Source organism: Sabethes cyaneus, chromosome 3, assembly GCF_943734655.1.
Source record: "Sabethes cyaneus chromosome 3, idSabCyanKW18_F2, whole genome shotgun sequence".
NCBI lineage: Eukaryota > Metazoa > Arthropoda > Insecta > Diptera > Culicidae > Sabethes > Sabethes cyaneus.
In genome coordinates this window covers 103,873,220-103,895,089 of record NC_071355.1, presented here as the reverse complement: position 1 = coordinate 103,895,089, position 21,870 = coordinate 103,873,220, and the positions used below count along the sequence as shown (strand labels likewise).

The 21,870-nt window shown below is 41.9% G+C and overlaps 1 protein-coding gene across 1 annotated transcript; it reads left to right on the top strand.

The window, feature by feature from the left end:
* The first annotated feature begins 3,177 nt into the window (after positions 1-3,177).
* Positions 3,178-9,150, top strand: LOC128739970 (uncharacterized). The gene has a single exon (XM_053835477.1). The coding sequence runs from the start codon at positions 3,178-3,180 to the stop codon at positions 9,148-9,150; it is 5,973 nt and encodes a 1,990-aa protein (XP_053691452.1).
* The last annotated feature ends 12,720 nt before the right edge of the window (positions 9,151-21,870 follow it).

Genomic DNA, 21,870 nt, shown 5'->3' with positions numbered 1-21,870 from the left:
GCTGATTAATGGTATCGCGTTTTCGTGGCCACAGGATGTCCTCGAGGTCCTTCGCGAATTTTTAGCGGCGTGGTCAGATAAATATTTTCAAGTCCAATTAACAGCTGTGGTCTCGCCATATGATATTCTTCAAGTGGTAGACCACGTAGGTACGGATACTGTCGCTCGAGAACTGAAGGGCATACGGACTGTATTGGAAGGTCGAGCTGGTCAGCTGTACGAGCGTTGATCAGGTTGAAACGCTGAGTTTTTCCCCTCCCGGAAATATTCACATCTGTAACACGAGAGTCCGCTTCAATGCGAGACACATTTCCAGTCCAATTAAGATGAAGCGGATCAGGCAAACCCTTTAATTCCAGTTCATCTGCTAAACCTTTTTCGATCATTGTTACTTCAGATCCTTCATCTAAGAACGCAAATGTATTTAAAACCTTTGTTTGATTATACCGTGGACCCCCGTTCGTTTGACCATTTTTAATCTGAACATTTTTTAATTTGAACCCCGGTGGTTTGCACGACGTGCAAATTAAAAATGGTTCAAACGTCATACTCAATATGACATCATTTGCTTATGCAGACAATGCTCATAAACACGATTTGTTTGTGCTGATCTAGCGTGTTTAATCTGTTTCACATTGCGTTTTCCCAACGATTATGGTAGAAATCCGATCGGAGAATGAATATTCGTTGCTTGCAACTACCTACTGTATCAAACCACCTAAACAATAACAAAGAGCAGGGCAGCCAGTTCACACAAGTTCCAGCATATTTAGGGTTATCAGTTGTTCAAATTAAAAACTAACCCCGTTAGTTTGCATGAGGAATCGTTCAAACGAACGGGGGTCCACTGTACACCGTTACAGGAATTATTCGATACACAGTCGGCTGCCCAACACTGTGATGATTTTGTCGGTTAACAGACACTTCCGTGTCTTGGGGAGAGTAATGGAGTAGAGGGTGGTGTCGCAAACGGCACTCATCGACGGTACAATCTTTGGGTCTTCTGTACGGCCAAGGTGAATGGCTTTTTAAACAGGATCTGCACAAATCATGCTGGCGAAGAGCTCTCCACCTTCTCACCTCAATTGGGCTAAAGTGTATAAACTTACCGCACAGCTCTAAACCGTGACCGGACTTTTCACACACCGGACAAATCTTCTCAAATCGTAAGGATTTCGAGCCATCCCTGTTTCTGTATTCACCGGTCTGATGATTGTAAGAGGATTTGGTCCTATAATTTCCACCATTAGCTTTGTGTTCCTCGCCTTGTGAGACCTTGGAAGACGACGGACAGTACGGAGTAACTTCGCTAGCTTTCCTCAATATTTCCGACATAAACTTCCCGAAGCAGCCTACGTTTGCATATCCTGCCGCTTCTTTATAGTCAACCCACTGCAACTTTATAGTGGATGGCAATTTCTCCACCATTTCCTGTAGCAACGTTGGATTTGCTAGATGATCTTCCATGTTGGCTGCAATAAGGTGATCGCAGTAATTTTGAACCGCTAACCCATATGCAATTAGTGTGTCTAATTTTCCTTCTCTCGGCGAAGGAGTATTGCGAATATCATTTAAAAGCAAATTAATCAGCGTTTCTGATCTACCGAATAACATCCGCAATGTATCTATCACGTGGGGTACCGCCGCAGGTAGCAACAGCCTACTTCGTACTGCTGCCAGTGCATCGCCCTTCAAACTTCTTTGGAGGCGGATCAAATTTTCCGCATTGGAGTATCCACGTTCGCTTGTAGAATTCTCCCAGTTGCTATAAAATAGCGGCCAATCAGCTGGGTTACCAGAAAAGGTTGGTAAATCTTTTGGCAAAACCTGGCGTGCTGCCAGTTGTTCTTCCGTCAAAACACGGTGAGCGGCATTAGTGTTTTCGCTCGAATGCTTCCTTTCCTCTTGCGGCGCTAGTTTGGGCGTCATCGGGTTTTGTCGTGTCATTCGCGATGCGGCTGATGGCGGTTGATCGTCGGCTTTATTACCCGTCGGAATAGCAGCGGACTCAAGTGCAGTCGAAGATCACAGAGGATTCACTGGAGGCACACATGTGAAAACATTGAAAATACTCCAGCAACTGCTAGATTGCAGAAAATCCTCGCTAAAGATCATTCTAATGGGTTAGGTACTTTGAAAAAAGAGGATGGCTCTTTTACTAACTCAACTAAGGAAACATTAGAGTTAATGATGAGAACACATTTTCCCTGTTCAATCATTAATACATGCGGAGACCAAAGTGCACCGGCATTGAGAACTGTAAATCTTGAAACCAGGACAGACATTCTCGAAATAGCGAGTGAAATGACTGGGTTAGATAGAAACAGGAATGATGCTTGTACTTTGGCCAAAAAAATTTTTACAAGAAGCAAGGTTGAATGGGCGATTGACACTTTTGAACCCTTCAAATCACCGGGTAGGGATGGAATTTTTCCTGTACTACTACAGAAGGGCAAGGCGTTTTTAACACCTATTGTCAATGAACCACCCTCTGGATCAGAGCACAACGAACGCACTCCAACAGTAACGACCCTGCTCGAGCGAAAGCTGGCTGTGTAGGGTATGCAAGCGATGAGTGGGAATAAATGTAGCTGTCAAAAGTGCAGCGCGAGAAAAAAAAGGTAAACAAGCTAGAAGAACTTAGAAAACGCGAAGTAGAGTGCTATTATATTTTTCTTAAAGTTTAATTAAACAGTTATTTGGTTGTGGGAAATTATATCTAAGAGTGGTGCATTAAAGGTAAAATTTATATTAGTAATGTGCTTAAAATTAGTTTAAAATCGATTATACCTAGGTTCAAATCCAAAACTTAAAACTATTAGTACGGAACGGAGTTTAACAGTACGGCTGATTGAGTTACGGTGAGAAACTAGTTTATGAATTCAAATACATACTTACAAATAACAATTAAATGATTAGATAGCGACGAAGGTGGACACAGGAAAAAGAATAAGTATCGGACAAAGACAGTAGAGGAGATTGAAGCACTAAAACGTAAGAATACAATCTTGTAAAATCCTAACCCTAAATTAAAACATAATTATACGTACAGGAATTAAAAACGGTCTAGGACTTCGTACGAATAAAGGCCGTTAGATATTCGGAATAGCTAAAATCGACTGTTTTATTGTTACAACGCGGTACGCAGGTAACAAAATTTTTAATTCGTTTTACACGATGTCGAGTCCGGCTGAAACTGCAACCACTAGCAGTCAAGGTAAGAGTCCTGATGTTCGATCTACAAGCACACCTGATAGAGCGCTCGGCTCTAAAGCAGAAGCTTTGAATAAAGAACCCCTTCTCAACCCCCCCTCGAATATGAATAAAAAGGCCTCCTCAGTCAAGAGTGCATGCTCTAAGACCTCCCGTAGAAACAGCCAAGTTTCCCGCGGAAACTCCTTGAAACAAGTCGGTCAAAACTGTCGGTCGTGTTCTTCCGTGGACAATAGTCGTATGGTACAGTGTGATGACTGCGATGAGTGGCATCATTTTAGTTGCGTCGGTGTCGATAGTACAATCGAATCGAAACCGTGGCGATGCGCGAAGTGCAACCGGAAAGTGAAGAAACGTAGCTCTGGTAAACAGACAAAAGCGCTCAAGGGTACAGTTAACATGAAAGCTACTGGTGTTTTGAGACGAGGTACTTCCGCAGAAAAAGTAGGTCATCAAGAGAAAGATACTTGCAAGGTGGTTAAGTCATCGGATGCTGTATCGGTCGCCTCAGCTACGTCGAGACGGTCGTGTAGGGAGCGTTTGGAATTGCAACTGCGTCGAATCGAAGCTGAGCAGACACTGCTAGAGGAGAAGAAAAAGTTGGTGAAAAAGCAGTTTAGTGTTCTTGAGGAACTGGCGGATCTCGACGAGAAAGAAGCGGAAGCTGAATTAGATGGAGAGAAAAGTGTTTCCAAGGTTAAAGACTGGCTGAACGAGAAGGAAGATGGTACTGAAAGTGAATATTCGGGCGATGAGGAAGAGTTACTGGATAGCAGTGACTATTCGGAAGAAGAGGAAGAAGAACCACCGGTGAAGAATTCGTCTACATTCCAGCCGAGTAAGCGGTCAACGGCAAGGGAAGGTCACCGGAGCCAGCGGAGGATGCTTACAACTAGCAACCAGTTTAACTGTAGCCTAAACCGTAACCAGATTGCCGCACGCCAAGTGGTCGCGAAAGATTTGCCCGTGTTTTCAGGGAATCCCGAGGATTGGCCGCTCTTCTTTTCTACCTACGAAAGTACGACGCGCATGTGTGGTTACACGGAAGACGAAAACATGATTCGACTGAGAAGTTGTCTGAAAGGAGATGCCTTCGCTGCAGTTCGGAGCTTTTTGCTGCACCCCTCTACTGTTGAGAAAGCGGTAAATGCACTCAAACTCAGGTTTGGTCAGCCGCGAGTAGTGCTACAGTCTATAAAAGACAAGGTGCTAGCCATGCCGGTTTTGAAAGCTGATTCGCTGAACAAAACTATCGATTTTGCGTTAGCCGTTCAAAACTTCGTGGCAACAATTGAGGCCTGTGGAAGCAAGGAGTATATGCGGGACATTTCATTGCTTAGTGAGCTTGTTGGAAAGCTTCCCGCCGCTATGAAACTGGAGTGGGCAAGATACACAAGGAGCTTACGTAGGGTGAACTTGGTCGCCTTTAGTGAATGGCTCTATGGTATTGCCGAAGATGCCTGCTTAGTCTCAGAGCCGCGAAAAAACCAGGAGGTCAGAAGCCAGGAAACATACAAAGCACCGAAAGGCTACGTTAGCACGCACACTGAGCACCAAAGCTGGAGGAGCGACGATTCATCCGGCCCCGGTAGCAGTACGCAGAAAATGGTTAGTGAACCCGAGAAGCTTCCCGCTGGAACTTGCGTGAGCTGTAAGGGTGATTGCGTGTCACTAGCTAAATGCAAACGATTTTTGGATTTATCTTACGACGGAAAGTGGGCGACAGTTCGCGAAAATAGAGTGTGTCGCAAATGCTTGAAGCAACACAAGGGAGGCTGTGCCTCAAGGGATTGTGGAGTAAACGGCTGTAACTTCAAGCACCACTCACTGTTGCATAAGGAGCTGCACGCAGAGTCGCAGATCGTCAACACTAATCTGCCGCGCGAGGCGCAGTCTTGCAACACTCATCAAGCTGGATCCAGTGCCGTGTTGTTCCGCTATATTCCGGTAATAGTATATGGCAACGGGATCGTAGTACACTGTTACGCTTTCCTGGATGATGGATCTTCGCTAACTCTAATGGACCAGGACCTAGCCGAAGAGCTTAACCTTACAGGAGAGCGCAATCCACTATGTCTTAGATGGACGGGTGGGACACATCGTTCCGAAAAAGATTCACGCAAAGTTGCACTGGACATCTCCGGACTAAAAGGGAAACGCTTCCACTTCGAAGACGTCCGAACCGTGAGCGAACTCCAACTTCCATGTCAATCGCTTGATGTGGAGCAACTTCAATCTGAGTACCGTTACCTGAAAGGTATCCCTGTACAATCATACAGTGGTGTGCGCCCCCGTTTGCTGATCGGAGTTCAACATGCCTACGCGACGCTCGTTAGGAAAAGTCGAGAGGGGAAGGTTGGCCAACCGATCGCGATAAATACAAACCTCGGGTGGACGATCTACGGTGGAGCTCCGCAAGGTCAGTCGGTAAGCATGCTACACTACGTTTACCATGTTAACACATGTGTCAACGACACCGAAAGGCTGGACGATGGCCTGGACCGCGCCGTAAAGGAGTACTTTTCGATTGAGAGTCTAGGTGTAACTTATCCAAATAAGGAAATCCGATCCCGCGACGACGAACGCGCCATGCAACTACTGCACGATCTTACTCAGTTCAACGGAGAAAGGTATGAAACGGGCCTGCTATGGAGAAACGTGGACACGAAATTGCCGAATAGCAAGCCTATGGCCCTAAAGCGGTTCTACAGCCTACAACGGCGCATGGAAAAGGACCCAGACCTGGCGCGGACCCTGGACGAGAAGCTAGTGGATTATCTGAGCAAAGGTTACATACGCAAGTTAACGGCAGAGGAGCTGGCGGAGAGCCATGAGCGTATCTGGTATCTACCAGTCTTCCCGGTGTTTAACCCTAATAAACCGGGTAAAGTCAGACTTGTCTGGGATGCGGCTGCTACGATAAACGGAGTCTCGCTGAATTCAGCACTGCTTACTGGTCCTGATCTACTCACTCCCCTAGTTTCCATTCTCTACAAGTTCCGCGAATCTCGTTTCGCGGTATGCGGCGACATTCGTGAAATGTTCCACCAAGTCGGAATGCGTGGCGAAGATCAACATAGTCAGCGATTCCTGTGGTGGGACAGCGAAGATAGAAATAATATCAATACTTATGTGATGCAGGTAATGACCTTCGGAGCATGCTGCTCACCGGCGAGCGCTCAGTTTGCCAAAAATCTGAATGCGGAGCGCTTCAGCGAGAAGTTTCCAGCCGCTACAAAGGCGATTGTACAATGCACGTACGTAGATGACATGCTGTGCAGTGGAGAAACGGAGCAAGAGGTCATCGAGTTGGCTAAATCGGTCCGGTTTATACACAGTGAAGGCGGATTCGAGATCCGTAATTGGACATCGAATTCACCTGCAGTTCTCGCGGGAATTAGTGGTGAATCATGCATAGAAAAAAACCTCGATCTAGGGTCTAGTATGGCGACTGAAAAGGTACTAGGCTTATGGTGGTGTACTGCAACAGATTGCTTCACTTTTAAGATAAACTGGAGCAGGCTGGGAGATGATCTACTGAAGGGTGAGCGCTGTCCTACGAAACGCGAAGTCCTTCGTATTATGATGTCCATATATGACCCAGTAGGGCTTGTAGCACATTATCTCATGTACCTGAAGGTCTTGCTGCAGGAGATTTGGCGATCTGGTGTCGGCTGGGATGAGAATATTGATCAGAAATGCTTCGCAAAGTGGCAGGTGTGGCTTAGACTGCTTCCAGAAATTGAAAATTTAAAAATTCCGCGCTGTTATAGGCTCTGCACGTCGGCTAGGAATCGAACGGAAGTTCAACTCCATACCTTCGTCGACGCTGGCGAGAATGGGATAGCAGCCGTCGTATATCTTCGCTTCGCAGAGGATGGGATAGTTGAGTGCTCACTTGTTGGCGCAAAAACCCGCGTAGCTCCGCTCAAATATCTTACTATACCGAGACTGGAGCTTCAGGCGGCAGTGATTGGAGCCAGGTTAGCCCAGTTCATCGCAAAAGGACTGACAGTTAAAATCTTTCGTTCTTTCTTGTGGTCGGATTCCAGGAACGTGCTTTCGTGGATTCGTGCCGATCATCGCAAGTACAGCCAATTCGTAGCTACGCGTATTAGTGAGCTTCTGGATCTAACAAAAGTGTCTGATTGGAACTGGGTTCCATCTAAGTGGAACGTAGCTGATGAAGGGACGAAATGGCAGAGTCGACCATCACTAAAGAGTGATAGCAGATGGTACAAAGGACCCGAGTTCCTTTACCAGTGCGAAGAGGAATGGCCAGCGTTACCCGAAAAAATAGTAGAGCCTGAGGAAGAATTGCGTGCCAATGTTCACGTGCACGTCGTCGCCGAAAAGTTAGCCATCCAAATGGAGAGATTCGGCCATTGGAGACGTCTCGTTCGTGCGACAGCATACATCTTTCGTTTCATTAGGAACACTCGACCAAAGCTCTTTACGCAGATTGAAGGTGGTCTCACGTGCGAAGAAATACGTGATGCTGAAGACTTTCACATTCGTGCCGCACAGCTGGATACCTTCCGGGACGAGCTCCTGGTCCTAAAGCGAAATGACCTCAAGTCAGCCTTACCCAAGCGGAGTCCACTGTACAAACTCAACCCATTCGTTGATGAACGCGGATTGCTGCGTATGCGAGGCAGAACAGGATTGTGCGAATACCTGTCCCAAGATACCGTGAACCCCGTTATTCTTCCCCGAGATCACCAAGTCACTGACCTCATCGTTAGAAATTACCACGACAAGTTCCACCACCGGAACCACGAGTCGGTTATCAACGAAATCCGACAAAGGTTCTGCATCAGTCGGTTACGACGAGTGTATGCTAAAATAAGATTTAATTGTCAACACTGTAAGTTGCGAGATGCCCGACCGCGCGCCCCGGAAATGGCTGACTTGCCTAGGTGCCGACTAACTGCGTTTGTCCGTCCGTTCACTCATACGGGAATAGACTATTTCGGTCCTATGGAAGTTGCTATAGGGAGACGGGTTGAGAAGAGATGGGGGGTACTTTTTACATGCTTGTGTATTCGCGCTGTACATTTGGAAGTAGCTAGCTCGTTGACCACGAATTCCTGCATAATGGCCATAAGGAATTTCATCGCACGCCGCGGAACACCTTCCAGTTTCTATAGCGACAGGGGCACTAACTTCATTGGTTCTGAACGTGAATTGAAACAAGCGTTGCAAGCAATCGACCAAAACAGAATGGCTCAAGAGTTCGTATCTTCAAGCACTTCTTGGCACTTCAATCCGCCAGCTGCTCCTCACATGGGTGGGAGCTGGGAACGACTCGTCCAATCCGTCAAGCGAAACCTGTCCGAAATGAAGCTGCCCACCCGTCCAACCGATGAGGAACTACGAAACGCGTTAATCGAAGTAGAAGGCATCCTCAATGCACGACCACTTACACACGTGCCCGTCGAAGACGAAGCAGCACCGGCGCTCACCCCAAACCACTGGCTTTTGGGTAGCTCCGATGGTTCCAAACCATGGTCTCTCTTGAACGAGGACTCCATTGCGCTGCGACGCGGGTGGCACTCATCTCAAAAGTTCGCGAACCAATTCTGGACTAGATGGCTCCGGGAATACCTTCCGGAAATCACTAGGCGTTCTAAATGGCACGAGAAGGTCCCACCGATTACCAAAGGAGATATCGTGCTTATTGTCGATCCAAACTCACCGAGAAACTGTTGGCCAAAAGGGCGTGTCATTGGGACGGTGAATCACAATGGACAGGTGCGGACAGTGACCATTCAAACGGCGAATGGCGTGTACGAGAGACCGGCGGTCAAGGTTGCGGTGCTTGACGTTAGAAGTAAGGAGGAGTTAGCAGACTCAGAGGCGGAGTCAGCAAACTGGGGGGGAGTGTCAATGAACCACCCTCTGGATCAGAGCACAACGAACGCACTCCAACAGTAACGACCCTGCTCGAGCGAAAGCTGGCTGTGTAGGGTATGCAAGCGATGAGTGGGAATAAATGTAGCTGTCAAAAGTGCAGCGCGAGAAAAAAAAGGTAAACAAGCTAGAAGAACTTAGAAAACGCGAAGTAGAGTGCTATTATATTTTTCTTAAAGTTTAATTAAACAGTTATTTGGTTGTGGGAAATTATATCTAAGAGTGGTGCATTAAAGGTAAAATTTATATTAGTAATGTGCTTAAAATTAGTTTAAAATCGATTATACCTAGGTTCAAATCCAAAACTTAAAACTATTAGTACGGAACGGAGTTTAACAGTACGGCTGATTGAGTTACGGTGAGAAACTAGTTTATGAATTCAAATACATACTTACAAATAACAATTAAATGATTAGATAGCGACGAAGGTGGACACAGGAAAAAGAATAAGTATCGGACAAAGACAGTAGAGGAGATTGAAGCACTAAAACGTAAGAATACAATCTTGTAAAATCCTAACCCTAAATTAAAACATAATTATACGTACAGGAATTAAAAACGGTCTAGGACTTCGTACGAATAAAGGCCGTTAGATATTCGGAATAGCTAAAATCGACTGTTTTATTGTTACAACGCGGTACGCAGGTAACAAAACAGTTTTTAACACCTATTCTAACAAACCTTTTTCAATCAAGCCTGATACTAGGTCATATGCCAGCAGTAAGACGACAAGTACGGGTCACGTTCATTCCGAAGGCTAATAAGAAGGATAAGACTTCACCAAAATCCTTCAGGCCGATAAGCTTATCGTCCGTTGTGTTAAAAACAATGGAAAAAATAATTGATGAGCATATAAAATCATCATATTTAGCCAAAGATCCTTTGAGCGAATATCAATTCGCATATCAAGAAGGCAGATCTTCAATAACAGCAGTACAAACTGTTGTAAAAAAACTAGAAAAGTCTTTTGAAGCGAAAGAAATTTTACTAGGTGCCTTCCTTGACATAGAAGGCGCATTTGATAATTCATCTCATAATTCAATGATTACGGCTATGACGAAACGTGGTTTCGATATATCCATTATCGACTGGATTAGCGAAATGTTATCAAAAAGGGAGATATCAGCAAGCCTTGAAAGCTCATCTATAAGCATTAGAGCAGTAAAAGGTTACCCACAAGGAGGCGTAATATCACCTCTACTGTGGTCTTTAATAGTTGATGATCTTCTTCAAAAGTTGACGGCGATAGGCTTTGAAATAATTGGCTTCGCAGATGATATAGTCATAATTGTTCGAGGAAAATTTGATTCTATTATCGCTGACCGAATGCAAATGGCTTTAAATTTGATTTCATCATGGTGTGATAGGCAGGGTCTCAGCATAAATGCCAATAAAACTACTATCATACCATTTACGAGAAGGAAAAAATTTACATTAAATAACATCAGATTGAAAGGAACACTTTTAAAACTTTCAGACACTGTTAAATATCTTGGAGTATTTCTAGACAGAAAACTCAATTGGAACACACATCAAGAGCAAGCAGTAAACAAAGCAACAAATGCTCTATGGATATGTAAAAGAACGTTTGGTAAGCAATGGGGACTGAAACCGAAGATGATCCATTGGATCTATTCGGCCATTGTCAGACCCAGGATTACCTATGCTTCGTTGGTCTGGTGGCCAAAAACGAAAGAGAAAACTACCCAAACAAAGCTGGAAAAACTTCAATAACAGGTGCAATGAGAAGTACACCTTCGAAGGCATTGGATGCTTTACTCTATATACTTCCATTGCATCAGTTTATACAATTAGAAGCTGAAAAAAGTGCTCTGAGGATCAAAAGATCGAAGAACCTTTTTGAAGGGGACTTAACAGGTCATCTCAGTATTCTAAAAACTATTAGTATAAATCCTCTTGTAACCAGTAATGAAGATTGGATGGAGAAAAAATACAACTTCAACCGAATATTTCGTGTATTTGAGCCTAGACGTGATTCCTGGGAAGATGGTGGTCCCGATATTCGTCCAGGCTCGACAGTTTTCTATACAGATGGTTCAAAAATGGACAATCAAGTGGGAGCAGGAGTCACCGGCCCAGGAATAGACATGTCAATTTCTATGGGCAGATGGCCAACTGTATTCCAAGCTGAAATACAAGCAATTCTAGAATGTACGACTGTGTACTTGCGCAGGAACTATAAACATTCAAATATATGCATCATGTCCGACAGCCAAGCAGCTCTAAACGCTCTAAAGTCGGCGTCATGCACATCAAAACTTGTCTGGGAATGTATTCAATCACTCCAAAAATTGTCTCGTCGTAACCAAGTCAACTTGTACTGGGTCCCAGATTACTGTGGAATTGATGGAAATGAGAGAGCTGATGCACTAGCAAGACTCGGATCATCTCATCAATTTGTAGGACCTGAGCCCTTCTGTTGCTTATCTGCTTCTGCTTTAAAAATGGAGCTAAAGGCATGGGAATATACGAAGGTGGAATGAAATTGGAATAACACTTTCAATGCTAGGCAGTCGAAACGTTTCATCTCTCCAAACGTTTCAATTACTCGCAAAATACTGGAGCTTTCGAAGAAAGATCTAAGCATTTATACTGGTCTTATAACAGGACATTGTCCGAGCCGCTATCATCTGAAGCTAATGGGAAAACTTCATGATGATATATGTCGCTTCTGCGGCTTAGAAAAAGAAGACTCGGAACACCTGTTATGCCGATGTCCGGCAATTCTCAATAAAAGATTAAGGTTCTTCGAAAGAGGGCTGTTAGAACCCTCTGATATTTGGAGAACCAGTGGCGACTCGTGGCGGTTTAGCTTACCTGTTCAACCTGTTCAGCTTTTTTATTATCGAAATTATATATTTTATTCATAAAACAAACATTAGGTGTATTCACGTAGCGCTTGCTATGTTGCGTAAACGGTGTATTTCGTGTATATGCTGCCGCAATTCGCATAGCAGTTGCGGTTTCTATGGAAGCGGCAGAGTAGCGGCAGTATAAATACGCAATACTCCGTATACGCAACATAACAAGCGCTACGGGAATACCCCTATTATTTAAATAACAACGGAATACGGCGGTTTACTTTACCAGCAAACCCGTCTCTGAATTTTAACTACGAACCTAAGACTTTCCGTTCAATTTACCTATTGAACGAAATTCAAGAATAACCACCACATGCACCACAAGCAATATGCGTAAGTTGTTCAATGCTAAATATGAACGAGTTAATGAGAAAATTTTGCGAATAATGCATGCCATCCCCTTCGTACCAATACATTGTCCTGGTGCTAATCTCTAAAGCAACGTTCAAGCGTCGTATTGAACGTTTTGCTCATTAGTTTCGTAACTCGATAAAATGGAATCAAAGCGCAGGCCATAGGAATATGGGGTAGTAAGTTGTTCAATGCTGAAGATGAACGAGTAATGAGACAATAATGCGCCCGCGCCTTCGAGTAAAAGCTGTTTCACATTCTCTTTTTATCTCCTTCGTACCCAGAATCAACACCAGGAATAATGTGTTGGTATATGCTTGTGCATTGAGATCAAAGCAACGTTCAAACGTCGTGTTGAACGGTTTGCTCAGCAGCTTCGTAAACTAAACTAATAATTTACCGAATTATTCGTATTGCATGTGCGTCGGTTCAAACGAAATCATGAACTAGTAATGAAAAAAAATTTTGTCGGGTTGAATTTTGTTGCCTGTCCTATGAACAGGTTGAACATGCGGACGAGTCGCCACTGTGGAGAACAACTCCCAGCGCAGTAGTGCACTTCATCCGAAGTGCATCACCGGGCTGGACAAATGCTATTAGTCAAACAATGACAATCACTTCTGCTAGTGGTGCGTCATCTTGACAACATAGCTATAATAAAACGGGGAATATATCACAATAGATCAAACAAATGGTCGCAGTGATAAAAATACCCAACATGGAAAAAAAAGTGCAGTCGAATGACGGAAAAAACCTGTACATTTTCGTACTACCGGTTTGAGACCCCTCACCGTGACCGCACATAATTGCGATCAGCTCCTAATTCCGATCACTCAACCTAAATGGTCTATTTTTAGAAAATTGAGCCAAAATCTGTAGTAAATGAGCATGCTTAGTTATTGTGCAATGTGTTTATGTGTCAGTTGTTGAAAAATGACTGCCTTTGGGACACCATGCACTTCAAAATAAATTAAATTCGACAGGCAGTAGCAAAAAACGCCATCAAAATGTATTTTCTTAGCCGAAGTGCTAAGCGCACGATCAAATTTGCTAAGCTTATAGCAGCATGAAAACATATCACCTTCTTCGGTATTCTATGATAACAAATAGATACAAGCATATATGACCTTTCTATATCAAATTTGGCTGAAAAAGTTCTGAATTTACGGAATTTATTGCATTAAAGTGATTGATCGGAATTATGAACATAATTTTTTTTCTGCTTCCAATTCCGATCACTATACCAAAGTTGTAAACTGGCAAAATGCAAGCTAACGAAGTTGCTATTTGGATTTTAGGATTAATTGCAACATGATAACATGGTAGGATTATCGAAATCTTTTGACGTAGAACTACGTCTTACGGCAAGGTGTCAACCAAAATTTGGAGTCAAGCCACCGTCATGAAAGAATGAAAGATGAACGAATGAAAAAATGCTAATAGCTCTTTCAATTTAAAACGCATTTTGCTCATAAACCCTGGCTTTCTTGAAAAGATTGCTTGCCAATCGCTAAATAGTGAAAATTAACGAAAGCTTTCAAGCTAAAAATTATCCATACATTTTCCGTATGATAGTCTTGCTTCCCAGGTACGGACGACCATTACACAGTACGCACACCAAGCTGATGGCTGCTGCTGATTCAAGACAAAGAAGCAAAATAAACTTGCGTGTTTTGACGTGGGACTACGTCTTTGTTTACTATACTGGGACTGGGTAGCACTTTGTGAAAACGAAAACAGGAGTGTAACGTTTGAATGAAAGATTTCAAATGCTAATAACTACTAAACTACTGAACGAAACTGAACAATTTATATGTCGTTGGATAGATAAAATGACCAACAATTTTAAAGGGGGTGAGAGAGCAATTTTAAGGGGAGCGTAAGAGGGGGGCTTCTATACAAATGAAACACAAAATTCCTCAAAACTCGAGAACTAATCAAGCAAATGGAACCAAATTTGGCATGTGGGGGTTTCGGAAGGTAGGATTTTTTTTCTACGGTGTACTGAGGCCTCTTTTCTTTGTAAGAGGGGGGGCTCCTGTACAAATGAAATACAAAACTCAAAACTCTAGAACTAATCAAGCAAATGGAACCAAATTTGGAATGTAGAGGGTTCAGAAGGCAAGATTTTTTCTATGGTAAATTGAGACCCCTCCCCTCTTTAGGAGGGGGGCTCCCATACAAATAGTATACAAATTTCCTCATAACTCGAGAACTAATCAAGCAAAAGGAACCAAAATTGGCATGTGAGGATTTTTGGAAGTAAGATGTTTTTCTATGGTGTACTGAGACCCCATCTTCTTCTAAGAGGGGGGGCTCCCATACGAATGAAATTCAAATTTCCTCATAACTCTTGAACTAATCAAGCAAATGGCACCAAATTTGGCATGCGGGGATTTTTGGAGCGATGAATTTATTTATTTTATGATGGCTTGAGACCCCTCACCTTTATCTCCATTTCAACCTTTATGGTGCACACAAGTGATTTTTAAAAGAAATTTATATGTCTCAAAGATTGCAGGCGTTCTACCTATGAACGCCCGTCCACGTATTTTCAAAGCTACTATTGCATTAAATGAAGAATTGAATCTGAATATTTCGCTCTTCTCTTTTAAAAATTCGCTTAAACAATGACACTCACAGATTCTTATAAACATACATATGGCAGAAGTGCAGTTTACATTAGTCCTTGATCTAATGATCTGATATAGACCTACGTCACCCTTTCGTACAACCCTTAGGGCTGTACACCTTGAAGTTTTGAAGTAGGACTACTTCTTTGATTTCTATATTGGGGTGCACTTTAGAAAAACGAAAAGGGAACATGTAACGAAAAGTGGTTATGGTTTGCACGCTTATAACTCAGTCATCCGTCAACAGATTCTAGAGATATTGGTATCAATCGATTGGAAATTTTTCAAAAAATCCATAACAATACAATAGATTCCATGTTTTCCAAACAGACGTTTAATACAGTGGCGACTCGTCCGCATGTTCAACCTGTTCATAGGACAGGCAACAAAATTCAACCCGACAAATTTTTTTTCATCACTAGTTCATGATTTCGTTTGAACCGACGCATATGCAATACGAATAATTCGGTAAATTATTAGTTTAGTTTACGAAGCTGCTGAGCAAACCGTTCAACACGACGTTTGAACGTTGCTTTGATCTCAATGCACAAGCATATATACCAACACATTATTCCTGATGTTGATTCTGGGTACGAAGGAGATAAAAAGAGAATGTGAAACAGCTTTTACTCGAAAGCGCGGGCGCATTATTGTCTCATTACTCGTTCATCTTCAGCATTGAACAACTTACTACCACATATCCCTATGGCCTGCGCTTTGATTCCATTTTATCTAGTCACGAAGCTAATGAGCAAAACGTTCAATACGACGCTTGAACGTTGCTGTAGAGATTAGCACCAGGAACAATGTATTGGTACGAAGGGGATGGCATGCATTATTCGCCAAATTTTCTCATTAACTCGTTCATCTTTAGCATTGAACAACTTACGCATATTGCTTGTGGTGCGTGTGGTGGTTATTCTTGAATTTGGTTCAATAGGTAAATTGAACGGAAAGTCTTAGGTTCGTAGTTAAAATTCAGAGACGAGTTTGCTGGTAAAGTAAACCGCCGTATTCCGTTGTTATTTAAATAATAGGGGTATTCACGTAGCGCTTGTTATGTTGCGTATACGGAGTATTGCGTATTTATACTGCCGCTACTCTACCGCTTCCATAGAAACCGGAACTGCTATGCGAATTGCGGCAGCATATACACGAAATACACCGTTTACGCAACATAGCAAGCGCTACGTGAATACCCCTAATGTTTGTTTTATGAATAAAATATAGAATTTCGATAATAAAAAAGCTGCGTATTAATTTGTATTTTTCGCTGGTTGAACAGGTAAGCTAAACCACCACGAGTCGCCACTGGTTTAATAATTGAGAAAATATGAGTCGAATATTTAATATTTCATTATTTGCATTTTTTTGCCTTCCCGTGTCAGTGCTTCCCTAGCACGGATGACAGAAATATATACGAGATGAGCTATGGGTTAAACTGTGAAGGTAAGGACCTTCACCGGCTTTCGTTGGCGAAACATCTGCCAGCAGCAGCTAGCTTGCGACGCACCGGACAGCAAGTTTTCGAGACACATCGGTGGCAAATTGGCAATTTTAAAGGTTGTATTTGACAAACCTTACTGAAAACAGTAATTTTATTCATTGCTAGATTCCCGAGATATACCGAGATAAAGTCAACAGTTCACAAGTGTTGTACAAAATACAACAGCGCAAGTAAACCTTCCGTTACTGCGCATCTGGGGAATCTATTATATGAAATTCGTACAAAAATCACCGGATTTGGCATTGGGAGACGAATTGCTCTACATTCGTAGTCCTACTTCAAGCCTGCGCCATTTCCGTTCCAACTCCGCTTGCTTCTCCCGCTGCTCGGCTTGCCTTTGAATACGCTGTAACTCCAGCTGCTTTTTTCCTCTAGCTGCTGCAATTCCAATGCAGCCTTAGCTGCTCGCGTAGTGGACGTACTGGATATCGATCGTATCTCGTCTTGGTCGCCCTGATCCGTTTGGCCATTCAGGCATTTGGAACAGCTCCAATCTCGGTCCGCTGCAGAATCTTCCACGTCGACACATCGAAAGTGATACCACACGTGACAAGCATCACAAGCTACCATCAATTGATTATCCGGTTCGGAACAGATTCCGCAGCTGTAAGTTGTTTTTTCGGCATCTTTCCGTAATCCGTACTTCGGGTTACGGCTTCAGTTAGTCGGATTCACTTAAATTTCTGCCTTAAAATCTTTAAGAATGTCTTGGAACTTTATTTCACGGCGAGGTTAAAAAACACAATCTTTCAGCGCGACAATGTAAATTGCTTAAAGCTGTAATAATCATTTCAATCATTTTAAAGAATATAATATAATAAATTTTAAACTCATTTTAGTGAGTTTGAAATGTGAGTTTAAGAACATTTTAGTGTTCAAAGTGTTTCCGTACTTCGTAGCCGTATATAGGGTAACCAACCGAATTTGGACCCCTAGAGGAAGTAATTTTACATTTATTGGAATAAAATATTTATTACTTTCTTTTGTTATGCAATTCATGCACGACTCTCTTTTAGAACTACTTACCTAAATGGCAAAGTGTTGTTGAGTCATCTATTTGTCGATAAAAATGTGCTATAGACATTTTTATTTACTACTAGCTGACCCGACAAACTTCGTATTGCCACAAATTAACCTGTGTTGTACATAAATCATGAATGTCGGATGATCTTTATCACAATCTCGAGTTTTGCAAGCCCCCCAGTGGGCTGCGCATCCGACGGCGGGTCACCGGCAACACTCGCGACCGTCTCGTCCTGAATGATCTAGTGTTACTATAGATAGTTTTGTGGTCTTGTATTGACTAATGTTTTATGGAAGAGTCTCGAATTTCTCGAGTTTGATTAGTTTTTGAGTTTCGCAAAAATTTCTGTTTTATTTGTATGAGAGTCCATATCCCCCTACCACAGGGGTGAGAGGTCTCTAACTATCGTAAAATAAATTCAAGACTCCAAAATCTCCCACATGCCAAATTTGGTTCCATTTGCTTGATTAGTTCTCAAGTTATAAGGAAATTTGAATTTCATTTGTATGGGAGCTCCCCTCTTAAAAGGGGAAGGGGTCGTAATTCACCATAGAAAAAATTTCTGCCATCTAAAACTCCCACATGCCAAATTTGGTTCCATTTGATTGATTAGTTCTCGAGATAAGAGGAAATTTGCATTTCATTTGTATGGAAGCCCACCCTCGTAAGGGGGAGATGGGCCATAACTCGCTTTCTAAAGAAGAGAGGGGTCTCAATTCACCATAGAAAAAAATCTTGCGTCCAAAACCACTTACATGTCAAATTTGGTTCCATTTGCTTGATTAGTTCTCGAGTTATGAGGAAATTTGTTTTTTATTTGTATAGGAGCTTCCCCCCCTTTAAAGTGGGGTAATCCATAGAAAATATACCATAGAAAATATTCTTGCCTACAAAAACACCCACATGATAAATTTGGTTCCATTTGCTTGATTAGTTCTAGAGTTATGAGGAAATTTGTATTTCGTTTGTATGAGAGCCCCCCCTCTTAAAAAATTAAGGGGTCCTAATTCATCATAGAAAAAATGGTTGCCTCCAAAAACACCCACATGCCAAATATGGTTCCATTTGCTTGATTAGTTCTCGAGTTATGAGGAAATTTGTATTTCGTTTGTATAGGAGCCCCCCCCTCTTAAAGTGGGGAGGGGTTCTAATTCACCATAGAAAATATTCATGCCCTAGAAAACTTTCACATGCCAAATTTGGTCCCATTTGCTTGATTAATTCTCGAGTTATGAGGAAATTTGCATTTCATTTGTATAGGAGCCCCCCCTCTTAAAGTGGGGAGGGGTTCTAATTCACCATAGAAAATATTCATGCCCTAGAAAACTTTCACATGCCAAATTTGGTCCCATTTGCTTGATTAATTCTCGAGTTATGAGGAAATTTGTATTTCATTTGTGTAGAAGCACCCCCTCTTAAAGTTGGGAGGAGTCCTAATTCACCATAGAAAATATTTTTGCCTCCAGAAACCTCCACATGCCAAATTTGGTTCTATTTGCTTGATTAGTTCTCGAGTTATGAGAAAATTTGAATTTCATTTGTATAGGAGCCCCCCTCCTAAAGTGGGTAGGGGTCCCAATTCATCATAGAAAAAATTTTTGTCTCCAAACACACCCACGTGCCAAATTTGGTTCCATTTGCTTGATTAGTTCTCGAGTTATGAGGAAATTTGTATTTCGTTTGTATAGGAGCCCCCCCTCTTAAAGTGGGGAGGGGTTCTAATTCACCATAGAAAATATTCATGCCCTAGAAAACTTTCACATGCCAAATTTGGTCCCATTTGCTTGATTAATTCTCGAGTTATGAGGAAATTTGCATTTCATTTGTATAGGAGCCCCCCTTCCTAAAGTGGGGAGGGGTCCCAATTCATCATAGAAAAAATTTTTGTCTCCAAAAACACCCCCATGCCAAATTTTGTTCCATTTGCTTGATTAGTTCTCGAGTTATGAGGAAATTTGTATTTCGTTTGTATAGGAGCCCCCCCTCTTAAAGTGGGGAGGAGTCCTTATTCACCATAAAAAATATTTTTGCCCTCGAAAACTTTCACATGCCAAATTTTGTTCCATTTGCTTGATTAGTTCTTCAGTTATGAGGAAATTTGTATTTCATGTGTATAGGATCCCCCCCTCCTAAAACGGGGAGGGGTCCCAATTCATCATAGAAAAAATTTTTGTTTCCAAAAACACCCACATGCTAAATGTGGTTCCATTTGCTTAATTACTTCTCGAGTTATGAGGAAAATTGTGTTTCTTTGGTACATGAGCCCCCCCTCTTAAAGTGGGGAGGGGTCCCAATTTACTATAGAAAATATTCTTGCCCTCTAAAACCTTCACATGCCAAATTTGGTTCCATTTGCTTGATTAGTTCTCGAGTTATGAGGAAATTTGTATGGAAGCCCCCCCTTTTAAAGAGGAGAGGAGTTATAATTCCCCTTATAAAGAGGGGAGGGGTCTCAATTTACCATAGAATAAATTCTTGTCACCGAAAGCACCCACATGCCAAATTTTGTTCTATTTGCTTGATTAGTTGTCGAGTTATGCAGAAATTTGTGTTTCATTTGTATGGGAGCCCCCCCTCTTAGTGGGGGGAGGGGTTTCTAACCATCACTAAAACCTTTCCTGGCCCCAAAAAACCTCTACATGCATATTTTCATGCCGATTGGTTCAGTAGTTTTCGATTCTATAAGGAACATACGGACAGACAGACAGAAATCCTTCTTTATAGGTATAGATGTAGTTTTCATATTTTGGACCCTCTCACTTTATTTTAGACAGTGTCCAAAATGTATTTTGGACACGGCAAATATCAACGAATATATTTTGGACACTCTAAGATTCATTCAACCAGGATGATAGTACAGTCTTCTTTTAGTATTTAAATTCATTTAATATCAGAAATTTATCATGGGATAAGATCGTAAATTTGAATATAAAGTCAATCACGACTTTATATGGTTTAAATCCGTTTTTTAATTATGCTTTTTTGGAAGACTTTTCAGCAAAATTTGATTACTGTAAATAAAATACCCTCCGTTTATCATGTAACATTACAGTTATCAGTCTTCATGTTTATTGATTATATCGGATGTGAAATTTAAATATACGATTTAACATAGTTGAAACGTTAGCAAATATCCTCCGGCAGGAGGATAAAGCATTCAGAATTTAATGTAAGCAAAGTCCAAATTATTGCATTCATGGTATCGGATTCGTCGAGAAAATCCTATTGAGAAATACTTCCGATTGAATTACAGGAAACGTTTTCAGGGGAGTTAGAGCTCTAATTTGCAGCTCACTACTAGTCTCGATTTGCGAATCATTTTGTTCATGATACGGTATTTAGTGACAGGGCATCCCTTCCGAGCCATTTTCTTCACCCATTCAACAAGCTTAAGTTCGTCAGCATGACCAAGTACTGAAGCAGTTCCAGGTCTTGACTGGTTTTCGTATTGATTGCTTAGCCGAAACTTGATCGTCGATCTGGAAATATCGAGCTGGCGACATGCTGTTTTAACTGCCACACCGTTGCTGATTTCCTGCAAGCACTCATTTATTCCTCCGAGCGGGCCACTCTACATGATTTTCTTGTATTTTGCATGATGTATTCCCTGATAAACAAGATATTTTAAATAATAAATTGTTATAAATAATCTTTTTACTTAAAAATGCTTACTAATTCAATCACTAATCGAAGAAATAGCATAGACGGGTACATTCAATTTTGCTTTTCCACTGAATCTTAAAAGGTAAACAAACTGCTGCCAGAAATCAAAATACAGAGGTGTCCAAAATCTGATGGTAAGAAAATTTTCACGATACAATTTGGACACTATTTTTTTGTGGTTTCAAATTTAAACTTTGAGAAGAAACCTTCAAAACCCCGTAAAATACGTCTTCCAGCATAAAACTAACTGATTTCATCAATACAAATCATTGGATTTAGCTATTAAAACCAAATCGAAAATGTGTTGCAGACATCGTTTCCTCTTCATCTACGTCGGATTGTGAGCGGTATATGGCAATATACTTTATGGTTATAAATTTTAGCTAAATACAAGTAATTTAAAGTGATCCGAAAGCATTCAGGCTTAGAAAAGATTCCAAAGAATATTATTACTGTATCAAAATAATCGAATTTTGCGCTGCTAGGTAGTAATGTGGCTAAATATGTTGAAAGGGTCCAATTCATGTAGGGGTCCAAATCAAGTTGGTTACCCTATTTTAATTTTAACTTTTGCTGCCACACGTTCGATACGTTTTAACTTGTCGTGACGTTTTTTGTGCTGTGAGCATATTATTGTGCCTTTCACTGAAAGTTATCCACCGCGATGTAAATCGGAACAGACAA

What these genes read in the sequence shown, in the direction of transcription:
- LOC128739970 (XM_053835477.1), top strand. Translation starts at nt 3,178, where the DNA reads ATGTCGAGTCCGGCTGAAACTGCAACCACTAGCAGTCAAGGTAAGAGT.